The sequence below is a fragment of the Rissa tridactyla genome, chromosome 7 (assembly GCF_028500815.1).
Source record: "Rissa tridactyla isolate bRisTri1 chromosome 7, bRisTri1.patW.cur.20221130, whole genome shotgun sequence".
In the NCBI taxonomy this organism is placed as follows: domain Eukaryota; kingdom Metazoa; phylum Chordata; class Aves; order Charadriiformes; family Laridae; genus Rissa; species Rissa tridactyla.
Window position 1 is genome coordinate 41,535,068 of NC_071472.1, and position 17,104 is coordinate 41,552,171.

The following is a 17,104-nucleotide window of genomic DNA, read 5'->3' on the forward strand; positions in this document are numbered from 1 at the left end:
CCCCTCCCTGCCTTCAAAAGTGAGAAAAAAACACAGGAGGCAAACTGACCTTGAAAAGTTAATGCTTTGGTTTCTTATTAATTTAGAAATATGAGTTGACAGTTTGATGCTCTAATTGCAAATTATATTTTTAAATATTTTCTTTTATCAACCTTGATAATTTAACAGAATTTACCAACTGGCAAGTTTCAAGTAGTTTTCTTTCCAAACTCTTCTATACCACAAGACTGCTCCTAATCATCTGTGAAAAAGCTGCCATGCAACAGAAGACTGGGAATTGCTAACAGTAATGATGAAAACTAATTCAAACCAGGCCACAGGTAGAAGCTTTTGCAAAAGCAATCTGCATCTTTTCAAGTTGGTCAAGCCAAAATTGCCTCTTAGAAAAGCAGTTTGTCTTTCATTATGAAGGAAGACAAGCTATTATCTCAGTACCCAACAAGTACTTAATGCACAGGTCAAAAAATAGGCAACAATTATATATCGAACAGGGGAAGTTTTATGCAAGTTTGTCTACATCGCCTTTCCTTTTGCTTCTTTGCCTGTGAAGCAGTTCATAAATCACAGGTGCAGTGTAAAAATATATGGGTTGTTCCTTTGCCAAGGTCTGTGTGTGGCCGAACCCTGGTTATGTATAGTCTCTTCCCTGCTGCTCTAGAGAGTTGGCCTGTGAGCCGCCATCTCTTTCAGAACAGGCTTCAAGACTGTGCAGATCTAAGCTAACCCTGTTTCGGTATTATTTTGAATGCTCATATGGGACTGCCTTTCCCTAAAAGAAAATGATTTAGCATGTTTCATAAAGTAAGTGGTAGTAAAAGATCAGTTACGTGGCGATGGGTGCTATGAATCGTGGTATAAATCATTTCAGGTGAGGAAGTACAGCTTTCACTCCAGAGGGAAGATATTAAGAAGGGATGTCAACGTATTAACATTTTAATTGCATCCACTTGTTTGTTGCTACTTTCATTCTCTCTTTTTCTTTTTGGCTTAATTCTCCTTAAAGTATACTGGGTACCTAGTAAATTGACTAAGCTTGACAAATCAATGCAGATACATACGAAATACAAGCTTGCGAGCTACCAGAATCACAGGGAATGACTCCGGAGTTAGTTGTTTGGGGTTTGTTTTGTTTCGTTTTGTTTTTTTAAAAAGCACTCTCCGTCTTACATAAAAAATACCCCAAACTCTTTGGTCTATTGTTCTATTCACAGCTTTGTCATCATCTAAACTGTATGACAATTTAAATTTAAAAAAAAAAAAAACAAAAAAACAAAAACCAACAAAAAAACCCCAAACAAACAAAAAACCCACATAGTTTTTGCAGACTGAAAATAAACAGTGGCTTTCTGTGTGAAGTAAGGTGGAGATCTGTTGGTTGCATGCCGCTTTGGGTTAGAAATGCACTATTTCTCTAATGTCTAACAGCTGACAAGCTGACACTGTAGACTGATTTCTTTTTTTTGGCCAGCAGTAATTATCAACAACCTTGTAAGCAAAAGGAAGGAATGAATAAGTAAAGATTCTCTAGGAAGTGATTTAGATTCACACCAGTCATTACTTACAAGCATTCTAGATAAAAGGCGTAACGTTGCAGAGGTTCACAGTACACAAGACTGTAACTACATAAACAATTTGCATGTTGTTATGTAGGTTCCAGAAAAATCCTCTTTCTCTGATCTGATTAAGGACTCTATCTTGAAAAGGATTATGTATGTTTTTAAGTTAATATGCTGTGAAATCATCAGGACTCCTGGCTGTGCATAATTCAAGAATGTGCATGTGTATCTTCAAAGGACTGAGACCTAAATAAAACACACGCAGATCAACAGGATAGTTTTGAAATTTTTCTAAGATTTGATGCAGGGCCAAACTTTGTTGTTAAGAAGAAAATTATTTTAGACTGGCCCAGCGTGTACATAAATAGACCTAATGGGTAAAACCTAGGTAGGTTACACACTCAGCTAATACAAATTAGTGCGTTTTGATAATTGCACACAGACTGGATAAACAGAAAGTGATCAAAGACAGCATCACAAAACAGACATTATCACTACAACTGTGTCTATATCTGTGACTTACAATGGTGTGTTTAGTATGGTTCTTTGTGGAGGCACGCTATGTTGTATGGAGTGTTCACTTTCAGAAGTTGTTTTTTGTTGAGAGGAGAGCTAGTTTTGGGAAGTTAGAAAGCGTGTGAATTTATGCCGCTTCTTCACAAGAATAAATACGTTTGCTGCTGCTATGCAGCTAAGATTGAAGATTTTGTGTGCATAGTGAATAGAATAAGTAAATTAGCTAGCACTGTAAATTATGAAGTCTTTTGGCCTTTTAGAGATATGGCTTTAAGTTTCTGGAAGACTATTTTCTAATTATTTTCTAAGCTGTTGAAAGATCTGCTGGGCAGTCTAGAAGGTTAACTTCAGGTTATGTCAAGATCCTAGCAAGTTTTCCCCCTCCCAAATCCTGAGTCATAGGAGCTTGGGAAGCAGCCAGGAATTTCAGTAGACAGGACAGAGATTTTTAAGCATTGCTGTGCATGAGATCTATCAGTGACTTCCAGACAGGCATTTACATAAATGAAACAAAAGATAGGAGCTTTGTGCTATGGGTATTTTCCCCTGCTTACCTTCTTTTTGTGGTTTTTGCTTTATCCTTCTGTTTGTTTGTTTTAGCCCTTATTTTCTCTTTTGAAAGCATTTTTCCCTCTTCTGTTTTGTCATGAAAAGATAAATTTTAAGACCTCAAACAGGAATGCAAAGCTTTTCAGTTATGCTACCTTTGCATAATAAAACCCTGAATTAAATGTCAGGGTTATAATTATTGCTGAAGTATGCTGGCAGGTGAGACTGGGTAATTCAAGCCAAGATATAAAGGTGGTAGAAGTAACTATGTTAGAGAGGTCTTGTTCAAAGAATACATATTATGTTAAGTTGTAGCGGGCAAAATGATTGCTTAGGCTTTTGTGATGTGATTGGGTTTAATTTATTGGTGGGTTAACCTTGGCTGAGGGGCAAATGCCCACCCAGCCGCTTGCTCACCCCCCCTCCTCAGCAGAGCAGGAGGAGAAAACAGGCTGAGAACGCGCGCGGCTCGAGATAAAGGCCAGTTACTGTCACAGGCAAAACAGACTCGACTCGGGGAAAATTAATTTAATTTATTGACAATTAAAATAGGTTCGGGCAGTGAGAAACAAACGTGAAAGCAGGACCTTTCGTCCCCGCCGCTCCCCACCTCCCCTTCAGCCCCTCGCTGCAGGCCCCCCGACCCCTCCCTGAGGGCCAGGGGGGTACGGCCACTGCACAGCAGGTTCTCTCTGCTGCTCCTTCCTCCTCACACTTTTTCCTTGCTCCGGTGTGGGCCTTTTCCTTCAGGAAAAGCCTGCACCAGCGTGACCTCTCCATGGGCCATACCTCCTGTCAGGAAAATCTGCTCCAGCAGGGGCAGGCTGCAGGTGATAACCTGCTCCAGCACCACGGAGCGCCTCCTTCTGCTTCTCTGACCTTGCTGTTTCTTTTTGTTCCCTCCTCCTCTCTCTGTCCACCATTTTCTGCCTTTTCTTGAATATGTTTTCCTAGAGGTACCAGCCGTGTCGCTGGTAAGGCTCCCCCATACCCTGAGGGGGGTCCCTCGCGGTGCTGGTGTGAACCGGCTGGATCCAGCTGGATCCGGCTGTGCCCGGGGCGGGACGGCGCCGGCCTCCCCTGACAGGAGGCAGGCCGCCCGCTGCCGGCACCTCCCCAGCTACATCTCCTACAAAATGCTTCTGTCTGCTTTCGATTTTTCTCTTTCTCCCCCCCCACCCCCGCACTGCCATTATGTAGGTAAGGAGGAAAATAAGAGATTTGCCAAAAGGTGTTGCAAACAAAGGGATTAAGTGCGCGTTTTCCTGTCGCTCCCTTTCTGCTCATAAGGCGAAAATGAAGGGTCTTTCCTGAGTGCTAGCTATTGCCTTTTGGTCCATTGTGAGGTAATAATAGGCCTTTCTCTTGATCTGAGGTTTATTTCCCTGAGGTCTTCCACACCTCTTTATTTGTCATAATTCTAGAGATCAACGTTGATTATAATTAGATTCTTGGAGTGCGGTCGAAGAAGTGGCACTGATCCTCCACACAGAGCAGCCCGGGGCCTAACTGGGTGGTGGTGGATGTTTTGCCTCAAAAGCTGTGTCAAATACAGGAGGTGGAAAAATATGGCTGGGATGTGTGATCTGCCCATCGGTTGCTACTTAAACTGTTCCTAATGGTTTTGTTAACTTGTCTTGGGTCTCAGTTAGTGACCAGCAAAACTGGGACTGGAATAGTATTTCAGTTTTTACAAATCGTGATTTTACACATACAAATTTACAAGTTTTAGGACAGAGTCCAGCAATATAATTGAGTGTACACATGTGAACAATATGACCGATTTCAGTAGGGCCATTGATGTTCTCATATTTAGGCGTATACTTGTTCTTGTTTGAGGCCATAATCTGTAGCCATCCTCTAGAATTGCCATTCCAACACATCTAGAAAGCCTGATGGTAGAGGAAGAAAAACCTGCAATTCCCAGCAGTTTCTGTAAGAAAACGCAGGTTTTCAGGCCTTTATAACTTCACTGAAATGTAACGACTCAGACCAAATTTTCCTTTGCTGAGTATCTGAGTAAGGTTAAATTTTGTGTAAGAAAATGTTAGCTAAAATGTTTCTGTGACCAAGAAAAATGTGCGTGTGTGGTTTTTTTTTAATCTTGGAGGAGTTCTGCTGCTCTCATGTTTTGGAGCAGGAAATGCAGCAGAAAAGCTTTCTGGTTTGAAAGCAGCTACTGGCATTTACAACAATCCTCTTTGCCAGTATTCGGGAATGCAAATAAATTTGATCCAATCATGAGGTTCTAAAAATTACGTATTGCGAGCGATATTCAGTACAATGCTGTATCAGAATTTGGCAGCTAAATGCTGTCTATATTGAGAACATACTTTTCTGTAAAACTCCTATATGTGAAACCGTAGAAAACTGGATTTTGTCCTTGTCTCTGTCACAGAGCAATTGTGTGAGGCTAGGTCAGTTAAGGAGTTCTAAGCTGGTCATTAATTTTGCATTATTCGTTCTCGGAATGCCTAATTTTGAGACTAATTTTTAGGTTAGGTTTTTAGTTCTGGACTCCTCCTCTTCCTGTGGTCTCCTGAGATCTGTAGGAAGGTAGTAAAAAGGCTGGATATTTGGTGATTCTGTGAAATATTTTAGCCACTAAAATGATTTTAAAATTGTAAAGTGTTTTTGTATGCCTTATTGTCCTGCATCTGTGCAATTGGGTTTGGCTGCTGTTATGCCTCAGAAAAGGTTTGAGGTGATGCTTTTATTGTTTTTTAATTGCCCTTCACATATAAACACTGTCTATTTTGGGCATCAATGCGCCACACCTCAGTAGGAACATTGCTACCTTAGGACTTGAAGGAACCTCAAGGCACCAACCAGTCCGTTCTCCTAACTGTGATGGAAGTAATCTACCTAGGTAATACCTGATAGGTGTGCTGAGAACTTTAACAGGCTAATAATGGCAGACAGCTATTGGTTCCAGCGTTTCAGAAACCTTATTGCCAGAAAGTTTTCCATCGCATCTAACTGCAGTCTCCCCTGCTTCAGTGCAATGTAGTTAGTGGCTGTATTAAAACAAACCCACAGTTAAGGTTATGCAGACAGCTTTGGATTTAACACTTTTTAACCTCAAGGTTGATTTTATATGTGTGAAATGATCAAATGCAGTACATGCCGAGACTGGAAGTATTTTGCATCTGAAGATATCGTATTTTTATTTATGATTCAGTCAAAATAAATTAAAATAATCGTTGATTGTTTTGAAAGCGAATTACTGGGAGTGCTATATATCTACCATGGCAAGTGCTGAAGAGATGAGAACGTCTTATAATGCCAGAATGAGTTGTGTAAACATGGGTATTTATATACTCAACAGCAGCAAATCTTTGACAGTTTTTTTGCCTTTTTTTTTTTTTCTTGGCCATATCTCCTTTGATCCCACTTCTATCCCGGAGGAGGAGGAGAAAACTGATGTTCCTATGACACATGTTCCATTATTGATTTTCATTCCAATCTACCCAAAGCCTTCTGTGCTGGAAATAATTAGACTCTGTGAACAGAGATGAAGCAAAAATCTATACAATGCTGGATTGCCAGAAATGAAGACAAGGGTGCCTAATTAATGTTGCATATAGAACGCCTTTTGGATGAATGGCCTTCCTTTTCTTAGATGCAGCTCAACAGTGGTTATGTCACAAATTTGCTGTTAATTAAATAGTTTTCACTGATGCCTGTAAAAATGGCATGGAGAAAAAAAAAAACCACATCATTGGACAGCAGCAGCATTTTACAAGATTTGTGCAATTAAAGGAAAAGCCTGTGAAAAATAAACTTGTGGGCTTCCTACTGATGGCGAGATATTTTCTTCCATATGAAATCCACCTTGTGGATTGTCTCAAAGTTCTTTATGAAACTCTAGTCACTGAAGAAGTTTGGACATTTCAAAAGTTGGACTGGAAGTGTGTTGGGAGGGTTAAGGACAGGAAAAATGTTCTTGGGAGCTGCGGTTTAGGAGCACAGCTTGCACCCGTAGGCAGCTGGGTAAGGACTGTCCAGAAAGCGAGTCAGGATCTGGAGGAAGCCAGTAGATTTGCTTTTCTTTGAGTGAAAGGTGGACTGAAGGTGATTTAAGACTGTCTAACATGTCTTGAGGGTTGAGAAGGCAGATATTTAGGAAGAATGTAAGAGAGAGAACTGATAGAAAGTTTTCACAGCAGGCATGCACTTGACTAATAGCAGAAATATCTGGAGGGAAAAATTGGAGGGTATCTGAAGTATCTTGAAAAAGATTGAGCGAAAACATAAGCTGTATTTGTATGACACTGTGTTCCAAATAACACAAAGATAAAGTTGTTCCCAAACCAGAAATATCCGGTCTTTTAACCGCATCATAGACAGGTGTGAATCGGTGATTAAGCTTCCTGCAGTAGCATGTGCTGTCAGTGATTTTGCAGTGGGCATCCTCTCCTCTCTCTCTAGTCTTCCTGAACCCACTTCTGCTTCTTTTTCCCTAGCCATTCCCTTCCTACATGCAGAGGAGCTTAGGACCTTGTTACTAGCAAGTAAAAGATACTCCTGCGCTGATGTTGCTTCTTTGCAGTGCATGGCCAGGTGCATGCTGCTGAGGAAAGCCCTTTATTTTAGAGGCTGAGAGAAGAGTGTGTGTAACAGCCCTGATGGATTCACTTTTATAGTTATTAGCTCGCTCATTTTTCTTTGAAGCTGGTCGCCTTTTTAGTGGTCACCAGAATAACAATGCTCCGTCCCTATGCATGCTGCAGAAAACAGCAATGGGTTTTTTTGGTGTGTCAGAGGTCTCCAATAGTAGAGGGATTCTGGGACAGTTGTTCTTGTCCTGTAATTTGCAGGCCGCTGGTGTGCCTTCATTTGGCCTTTAATTCTCCTCTTTTATCTCTGTTTCCTCCTTGCTCTTCTAGATGTCTGTTGTGGACGATCTAAGTGATATGATTGCTCTCTGTGCATCTCTGGAGAATTTAAATAGCATCATTCCCTCCTTCTCTTTTCTCCTTATGAATGCAAAGGAAGATTCTCTTCTTTAGGCAAAGATATAAAACATTATTTTTTTTTAAAGAAACTAGAGAATGAGATATTAGGAAAAATTTCTACACAGAAAGGGTTATTAAGCATTGGAACAGGCTGCCCAGGGCAGTGGTTGAGGCACCATCCCTGGAGGTATTTAAAAGCCGGGCAGACACAGTGCTTAGAGACATGGTTTAGTGATGGGTTTGTCAGAGTTAGGTCGATGGTTGGACACGGTGATCTGAAAGGTCCCTTCCAACCTCAGTGATTCTATGATTCTGTGAGTAAAACCCAGGCTACTTGGTCGAGCAGAGAAGTTCAACTGATGAATCTGCAGGAATCTTCCTAGACTCTGCCTTAAAACTGCAACAGATGTGTTTTCTGGTGAAAATCTAGTTGACATAAATATGTTTTTAGCATGGATTTGAAAGAGGGAATTATTTTTCTCAATATAGTAGAAGCTGGGGTTCTGGTTTAGGAATTTTATGAAATAATTGAGTGCAGGAGAAAAGCACTATTAAAAAAGAGATTTTTATAATAGTGTACCTTCCCATTTGGCTGCTTAGCATCATCTCTCTCTACTCTCATTCTGTTTTAATAAGCGTTTTTCTCTGCAAACTTTTGGCTCTGATGCACAACTGAAATAAGTGCACACATAGGTTATGATTCCTCTCCCCATTGCTGCATTTTGATTCTGAACTCCAGATTTAATCTATTTAAATAATCTATTCCTGGGACTTAAGTCAACTCCTAGATACCTTTTGATGTTCAACAAATAGTGAAGTATTACAGTAATTTAAGTCAAATAACCAAATCCATATGAAATACACTATTTGTTATCTTTTCAACGGATTTATTTTCTTCCCTGGATCCATTTTAAGCTGCACTGCAGTTGCCAAATCAAAAATAAACCGAGTTTTCAGTATAGGGGTGTGATAAGTGTACGATTTCCATTACATCCCAGTGTGCTACATAATAAAAAATGAAAACAGGTAACACACTTTGAGTACAGAATTGAAATGGATTTTCTAGCCTGGTCCCAGTGAATAGGTGCTGAAGTGATGGCAAAGCCCGTAGCTCCTGTACTGTAATTATCATTTGAGCTATTTCCAGTGGTAGGAGACTTTAGACCTGTAGGTGCAAGGAAAAAAAAAAAAAAAGAAAAAAAAAAAAAAGAAGCAGCAAAGAGTCCTTCTTTTGTCCTTTTTCCCTTTGGCCAGCAGCAGCAGGCCGACAAGCCAATGCTTTTGAAGTTATTTTGGGTGTAGGAAAAAGTGATTCACATTAGTAGGGCTTGTTCGTATGTTACCTTGTTACAGGTTTGTAAGAACATAATCTAACAAAGTATTTTAAAACATATTTGATTGTTCTAATCAACTGGAACTTTAAGACACTGTGAAAACAATTCTGGCTTCACAGAAGTCAGTTGTGTTTTGTTGTTTTCTTCAGGAGCAGCAGAAACTCATCTACATAGCAAATATTTTAAATTCTTATGAGCATAGAAAGCATCACTGCTTGCTCAGTCCATCCAGAATCAGAGTCCTCTGTAGCTGTTGCCCTGAGTTAAATGAATCTCACTGCTGTGTATTTCACATAAAATGGAACTGATACCGAATATAATCTGCCTTTCTTTTCTGTTGTAGTTTGGCTTTGCATCCCCCCAAAAGACATTGTAGTCACTGGCAGTGATGACCACCAATGAAAATGTGGGCTTTACCTGATGGGAACATCATTGTGACAGGTGAAGGTCACACTGATTGGCTTTCGGGCTGCTGCTTCCGTGCAAGGTTAGTGCAAACAGTCCCCTGAACTAGCACTAATCCCTTCTGGGGAGTACTTGTTTGCTCGTTCTTTGTTCACTGGCCTGCTTTGATGACTTTCTATTCTCAGTGTAACCCTGCGCTCTCTGCTGAATTTCCAAACGTGTAGATAAATGTTCCTCTGGCTTTCAGCGTGTTGACTTAAGATTGATTACTTTTAGTATTTTGTACATCTTAAACTTTGTCCATGTGCCAGTGCACGTAACAAGGAGTAATAAGCTTTTTAGGTCTCGCTGTATTTATTTTCTCAGTGTTCATGTACTATAACACAGTTCCATTATTAATAATACAGAAAAGCTGATTTCTCGTACTAGGCATTATTTGTCCTATGACTAAGAGTATTCGAGTTTACCTAGGGAATAAGAATATGAGCTTTTCTCCTTTCTCTTTATACAGATTTGAAGCCGAATTAATAAATGACTGTGAACATTGAAAATAAGAAATAAATATTTAGGTTACAAGGGTCATGGAAATAGGCCAAATATGAAGTAGATTTCTTGGTCATTCTGTTGAAAAATAGAATGCCATTTTACTCTCTCTCAAAAGAAAAAAAAATTTAAAAAATCCATTTGTGAAGACTGAGCCTCTGTATGTTAAAATGATTTTGCATCAGATTTGTGAGGCTGCAGTTGTAATAGTTCTTTACTGTTAATATAATAAAGGTCTGCCAGGGTACTTACCTGAAGTTTACTTATAAAAAGAACATTATTAAACCTCTGAACTTGTATTTTCAATGTATTTATTTTATGAAGCATTATTAGCTCTTTTCTTCATGAGAAGGAAAAGTATCCTATTTAATTTCATGGTTCCTTCTGATTTCTGATCTTGTAATGAGTTGGCAAACACACACAATCCTCTAAACACAAGAAAATCCCCTCCCTGTTTTCTAAACCTCAAGAACAAGGGTTCGCGCTTTCTGGGATGAATTAAACATGCACTTACTCTTTTCTTCCATCTCTTTCTCCTATGAAACATAGGCTTTTTCTTAAGATGCTCATGTTTCACAATATTCTTTTTCATGTGTATATCTTTAGAAATAATTTTATGTATATAAAAGAAGAGAATAATATTTGACTTAAATAATTACATCTAATACAGGAAGGAGGGAACTGGAAGGTTCAGCTTCTTATTTTAAGATTGTAGGAAAATTTTTCTATGAATGACAAGTTGCACAGAGTTTGTGAGCATGCTGGACAAGTCTAACTTGCAGATAAACAGAATGCTGCCTTACCTCTTACCTGTTATGAATATAAAATTCATCACAGGGAAAGAAAAGGAAATATAATTAGAAGAGCATGTTATCTTTTATAAAGCTGCTGGGCATGCTAATCAGATTTCGATAATGCATTGTTACCATGACACCCGCTGACTCAGAGACTCAAAACTATTTTCTCATTAGTCTTTGACCGGAATACAGTCTTTTCAATAGGCTTTCCTATTTCTCATTCAATTATTGAAATTAAAATGAGTTCAGGTACATCATTATTCTCTTGCAGTATAAACTGACTCCTGCTGAATGCTCTGGAGTGAATCAAAAGCAGTGCTGTTAAAATATTGTCTTCTGTTATTGGATAAAATATATATAATGTGACAGAATACATTTAATCATACTTTTTTTTTTTTTTAAAGTAAAGGACTCCTATATATCAGGTGTTCCAGAAGTAAAAAGAATCAAATATAGATATCCTCTAGTTTTGTTCATTTTAGAGATTTAAAATTATGTTCATGGCACTGGGCTATTAAATTGTGATCCAGAAGTCTGGGTAGAACTCCCACACTTCTGCGTTCTTTCCTTTTTGTCCTCTGTTGGATCATTTCTCCTCTATGTTTCTTCTCTCCGTCTGTAACATCAGGTTTAAAACAATCCTCACCTCTGGTGTCAGAAAAATTCTACATGTAGCGGCAGGACGTACATGCGTGCACAGTCACACACACAAGTCCACTTTCAAATCATCTTTGGACAGCATCAGAATAATCCACACACGAACATGGAGTGTACTAATGATTTGAGGAGAAAGAAATCTAGAGCTATGATGTGAATTTAAGTGGTGCTTTTACACATACAAACGACTTAAAATCCCAGAAATCCATTTTCACATGTTTGCACTGTACTATTACTGAACGAGGGTCTTTCTCATAATTGTCTTTGTACCCCTATTTACACAGTGCTGGCACTGTTGCAAGTCTCGTTGGTAGCAGTGAAGAGCTACAGCCTTCAAGCTAAAGGTGCTGTTGGGTTTATATATCCTTAGCTTCTCCAAGCAATGAGAGAATGTGGGTCAGTAGTAGGAACTTACCTGTATGCAATAAAAAGGTAAAGGTATGTTTTAGGCTCTGGACCTTGCCCACTGATTAATCCATAATAGTGACGAGGATTGTCATTTGGGTGTCTCATAGTGCCATTGAGTCTTAGGGACAAAGGCCACTGAGTTTCTGCAGAGTTGTTGGATGGAGGGCATGGAGGAGTCTCATTTTCCCCCTCACTGACGATGTGCTTCATTCCATGATTATTTTTGCTTAAAAACACATCTCCTTCACATCTGAGCAAAGTGGAGTGAGGTGAGAGTGTGTGGTTTGCTGAAGCTTTGGGGTCTGGTGGTGTATCATTTTTGCATTGCACCTAGTGCACTTCGGTTTGCACAAAGGGTCTTAGTCCCCCGTGTGTTCTCCCTGCATGGCAGTGGCTCCCAGGACAATGGATGAAGGGGGGCAGACTAGCTCTGTGCATGTGAGGAGAGCAGAACATCTCTGTTGTGATGCTCTCCGCAGATCTGAGAGCGGAATTTTGCCTTAAGCTTTTTAAATAAAAGTAAAACTTCAAACAGGTCCTGTCATCTACAGAGTACAGCAGCTGGAAGGAGGGAGGAGAACAGTGCTTCCTTTTTGAAGCTCAGGTGACAAATGGTCAGACTTCAAAAACAAACAGTATTTTTACTCCAGTCTAGCTGAATAGAAGTTTGCAGATGAATTAGCTATTGCAAGTTCCTGTTACTGTTGAAAAATTTAGGAATATTTTCCAACTTATGTTTTCTATCTGTGAAGGAGCGAGGGAGTCAGAGTCATCTACATGGGCTTCATGTTAAAAATCTGGATGGCTGGAGAAGAGCTGAGTAATGGATGCCAGGTGGCCCAAATGTTTGGAATAGCAAACAAAAATCTGCGTCTTCTGCCAGTTTCCAGAATAAGCTGACGATGCTAATGCTGCAGCTTTAAGAACCATACTCTAATTACACTAAGATGTTGCAGGGCATGTACGAGATTTATTTATCTTTATTACTAACCTTCCTGGGTGGCTAAAGAATCAAGCTGTGCAGCATAGCAGAGGTGTTTGTTAATGTCTGATAAAATCCCAGTGAACAGTAAAATATTGTATTATTGCTCCACATGTGTGCTGATATAATATGTAATGTCCTTAATATATTCATAAATATTAATCAAGTCAACTGTTCTAAAATGTTTATAACTCTTTTCATGCAAATGTTGTTTGAGTCTGTGGAATGCAATGAATTTCTGAATTGAAAAGAACTGGAAACTGTAGGTTCTTAAAACTATTTAAAACTTGCACTGAAAATTGTCAACTCCTTTGTAATGTCCTGTTCACCTGAGACAGAAGCTGAATTGTTTGTATTCTTTCTGTTGCTATTTCAACTCTCACGGTTTCTGAGGAAAGATATCAAAACAGTTATCAATGTGTTTATGATACCAAAAAATACCACAGCAGTTACCTTGAACTGTGTGGATTTTCTTTAAGTTCTGTTGCTATTGGAAAACTGGAGGTGAGTATTGTCTCCTCAGTAATTAGGGGAAAAAAAAAAAAGATAGGATAAGTACATTCATGCATCAAGCATCTTAAAAATAAAGGGAGTTAATGTTTGGTATCCCAGGAAAAGGCGCCAGTGAGGGGATGCAAGAGAAAGATGAGGTGTTGGGCTGGAAGAACAATACATATTCTGAAAGAACAGAAGCATCTGTAGATTGTATGTCTCAAAGCTGAAGAAGGTGATGTTAGCCTGATAAAAATCTGTGCATGGCTGGATGAGAAAGAAAACCTTGTAGAGACAAGGTGGAGAAGGAATTAGCAAAATATATTGAGGGTGAATGTGTGGCCTCAGAGTGGTTGAATGGCTTGGGGAGGGATTAACAACTCCATGTGGGCTTGAATTCACACAAAAAGCTTTGAATTCTGTAGCACATCAGAGCAGACTAGGGGGGACAGTGATTTTGATGCTCCCTAAGTGACTGTGGGGCTATGGGTAGTCAGCAATGAAATATTTATGAACGCTTGGTCTGCAGAAAGCTCTAAGCACCTGTCTCTAAACCCAAGGTCTCGTCCAAGCTCTTCCAGGCTGTGTAAAGCTGAGCAGCACAAAATCACTACTGATCGTACGCTGGCCAACACATAAGCAGGCAAAAGCTGTGAAGCCTGCTCTTGACTTTAGCTATGCCCTGTCTCTAGTGGAAATCTAAGGCTTGATGGGGAAAAGAGGATACGATTTGGAAAATCCAGCTGGATGCTCAGAACCTCTTCCGGGCTTAAAATGTACAGTACTATGGATGACTGAGCACTATAGTGGTCTCTGGAGTCCAAGTCCAAAATGTTGCTGATAATCTTGAATGACAGGGGCCAGGTTAGTGATATTTTCTCAAAGCTTGAAGGGATAGTGATTGATAAATACAAAATTGCGGAAATAAGACTCTGTCAGTGGGGAAGTGATTACCTCATTGTATGAAAACTTTTAAGGTTTAAAAAAATAAATTCTTGAGCAGAATTGAAGCCAGAATAAACTGAGAAACTGAAATTAATTCTTGCTCAGGTAAGTCCCTGATTTTATTTTTTACGTGACTTTTTTTTTTTTTTATCATATCATCATTTGGGCCTGTGAAGAAACTATTCAGAGGTGGATTTCAATGTGAAAAGGCTGTAGACTGTAAAGCCCAGCAGAACAGTAATCCAGAAAACCAAGGGAGGGTGTGGAGAAACCTCTGAGGAGTGATGAGAGAGAGGGACAAAATTCAGGAGGGAAGGCATTCACAGAAAGGAGAGGCAGATTGGATTTCAAGAGAGCCATGATCAGTTGTTCAGAGGTAACAGGCAGAGTCTGACACTGCTCATTGCTCACTGCGTCTCAGAGGACTTGCGCTTGGAGAAGGAGGGAAATGCTGTTGAGGAGCAAAAACCAGAGTTGACAGGTTGGCAGGTACATGTACAATTTCAGAATTTCACAGTGGACACGCTTTTGTAGTTTGAGAGCCCGTAGTGCTTTGATTATCAAAGTGAATTAAAAGCAGGGAGCATTCTTCTTTTTTTGTCCACCCCCTCTACAGCTCTTGGCTCCATATGGACTGAACTGGTGAGGAGGGTCCCATTACTGGTAGATGCCCATGCATCAATACATACCAATCTTCTTGCCAGTTAGAGTATTTTCATGTATCAGTGTGCGGTGAGAAACATCTACAGGGTATGAAGAGAGTCAAACAGACAATCTGACACTAAAAATAAATGGCTGCTTTCTGTTTGGTTACATATTGCAAATAATACGTTTTAAATAACTAAAACTGCACATGGCCCATGAAGCCTCAGCAAATGAAAAGCATTTGATGACATATCGAGTGACTAGGTTCTTTAGTCACAATAACAGGATAATTTAAAAAATTCTACTGACATCAAATATATTCCTCCTCATACTTTAATAATTCCTAATGCCAGTCTTAGATTTATTTTTATTTCTATGAAAAGAAACAGGAATTATCTATTATGCCATTTTGTTTAATGTACTGACTTCCAAGTATTGATGCAATAGTTATTTGGTGAAACTAGGGAGACTTCCAGATCAAACAGTTACTGCTTAAGTTATGATTCCAGGATTTATAAAATGGTGCTACATCACAAAAGCTAACGTTTGTTAGTTTTAGTTAAATACAGTAGCGTTTGTCTGTATTTAAGCTGTAATTTAACATTATGTTGTGTGATTTGACTGTGCTACTGGATGCTGTTTCTAATTAGAGACCCTCACATACACTTATGGGGCTCTTCGAAAAATCTGCCAGCAGGAAGAAAGGTTTGGAGTCAGTGATTTTAAAGTGTTGAGTTTTGTTACCACCCATCCCTTAGAGCCACTGCCCAGGCTGGGTCAACAGCCATGTTAAGGTAACACCATACAAGTTAATCCACTCAGGTCCAAAGGAAGTTCTTCGAGATGTCGAGGAAGGAACAGGCTGAGAATTCGGCTCCATCAGGAACCCTTTCAAATTCAATTATGGAAAAGTTTCAGCTGTGATGTGCTCAGGTACCCTCCTGTTTATTGTGCTCCAGATTGCTTTTCCGGTGGCGTTAGAGAATTGTGTGTGTTTTCATGGGATTACTGCCCAATCCCAAAGCAGGCCCTGGGCCTCCCAGATAACAACTCACTGTGTAGGCACTCTGCAATTGTGCTTCCAGTTCGTTGTCTACTTCTAGAAGAGTTAGGAGGGCTGAGCACATGCTACTCGCTGCCCCAGGAGGTTTCACAGGGGTCATTGATAAGAGAAGGGCTGTATTCAAACAAAGAGTAAGACTGGTCAGCCAAACTGCTGTGTAATGCTAAGAGAGCCAGGGAGGAGGAGAAATTAAAATTCACCCTTTTTGTCTGGCCACTGAGCCAACCAGACTTATGGTCCTCTCAATGATAAGATCTCAGATATTACTGTTAATATCCAAGATCACTGTCCATAAACAGTGATCTTCAGAAGAACTTTTTCTGCTAGTTTTTAAGTCATAAATGCTGACTTTCATATTATACATTAAAGAAGGCTGAGACTTAAAAGCCACTAACTCCACTCTAAGCATTAACATAAGAAAGAGTTGTAAAATTCATGTTAATCACAAAGGTCTCTGTTGGCTATCAGTGAATAGAATTATTCTGATTTGTGCCTTCAAATAGAGGCTTTAAAACCTAATCCAGGGTTCACTGCAGAAACAGATGTTTTTTATTTATCATTTTATTGCTGTTGATAGCTATTAAAGAAATGCAAGATAGTCTGGTACATTTTACTTAGGACTTTTGAACGGCATTTGTATTGCGAAGGCATAATGACTTAATTTCTTAGAGAATCTTGGATTCTCATATAATTCAACAAAGCCTTCAGTTACCAGATTACATATTAAAATTGACAATGGTTAGAAACTTCTTTTGAGTGGCACGATTAATTTTCAGTCATCTAAGTGGCTTTATGTAACACATCGTATTTAGTAGACTAGACATTTAAGATGTTTTGTCAAACCGAGCTTATACAGGAAGTCGAAAGACAAAAAATTGCATTCATTTGTTCTGTTTCAGAAGGCTTTCAGTCAGTTCCACGGCGTACAGTATTAACTGTGTATTTCGTGTTTTCAAGTAAAGCAAAATTTTAATTTCAAAAGTAGCTTTGTTTATTGCAAAATCTTTGGCAAGCTTCCTACTTTTGTGACAAGGAAGCAGTCTTTGCATAATATCATTCCCTCTCAGGCCCACAAAGCCTACTATTTTTACTTCACAAACATGTTTGTGTGGGTGGGCATTAAATTTCCTTTGGGATTCTCAATCTCATTATTTTTATCAATAAAAAGTCTGTGCTGGACAAAGGAATAAATCACATATAAATGAAATATGAGAGATTACATGAGAAGCTCAGCTTTTGCTTAGTCTAATCCAA

The 17,104-nt window shown here is 39.3% G+C and overlaps 1 protein-coding gene across 1 annotated transcript in view; it reads left to right on the forward strand.

The window, feature by feature from the left end:
- Positions 1–17,104, forward strand: part of SPAG16 (sperm associated antigen 16) — a 317,517-nt gene that overhangs the window by 171,240 nt on the left and 129,173 nt on the right. The window contains 3 exon segments of the mRNA XM_054209051.1: positions 9,257–9,269; positions 9,271–9,307; positions 9,310–9,400. Coding sequence (XP_054065026.1) covers positions 9,257–9,269; positions 9,271–9,307; positions 9,310–9,400 — 141 coding nt within the window.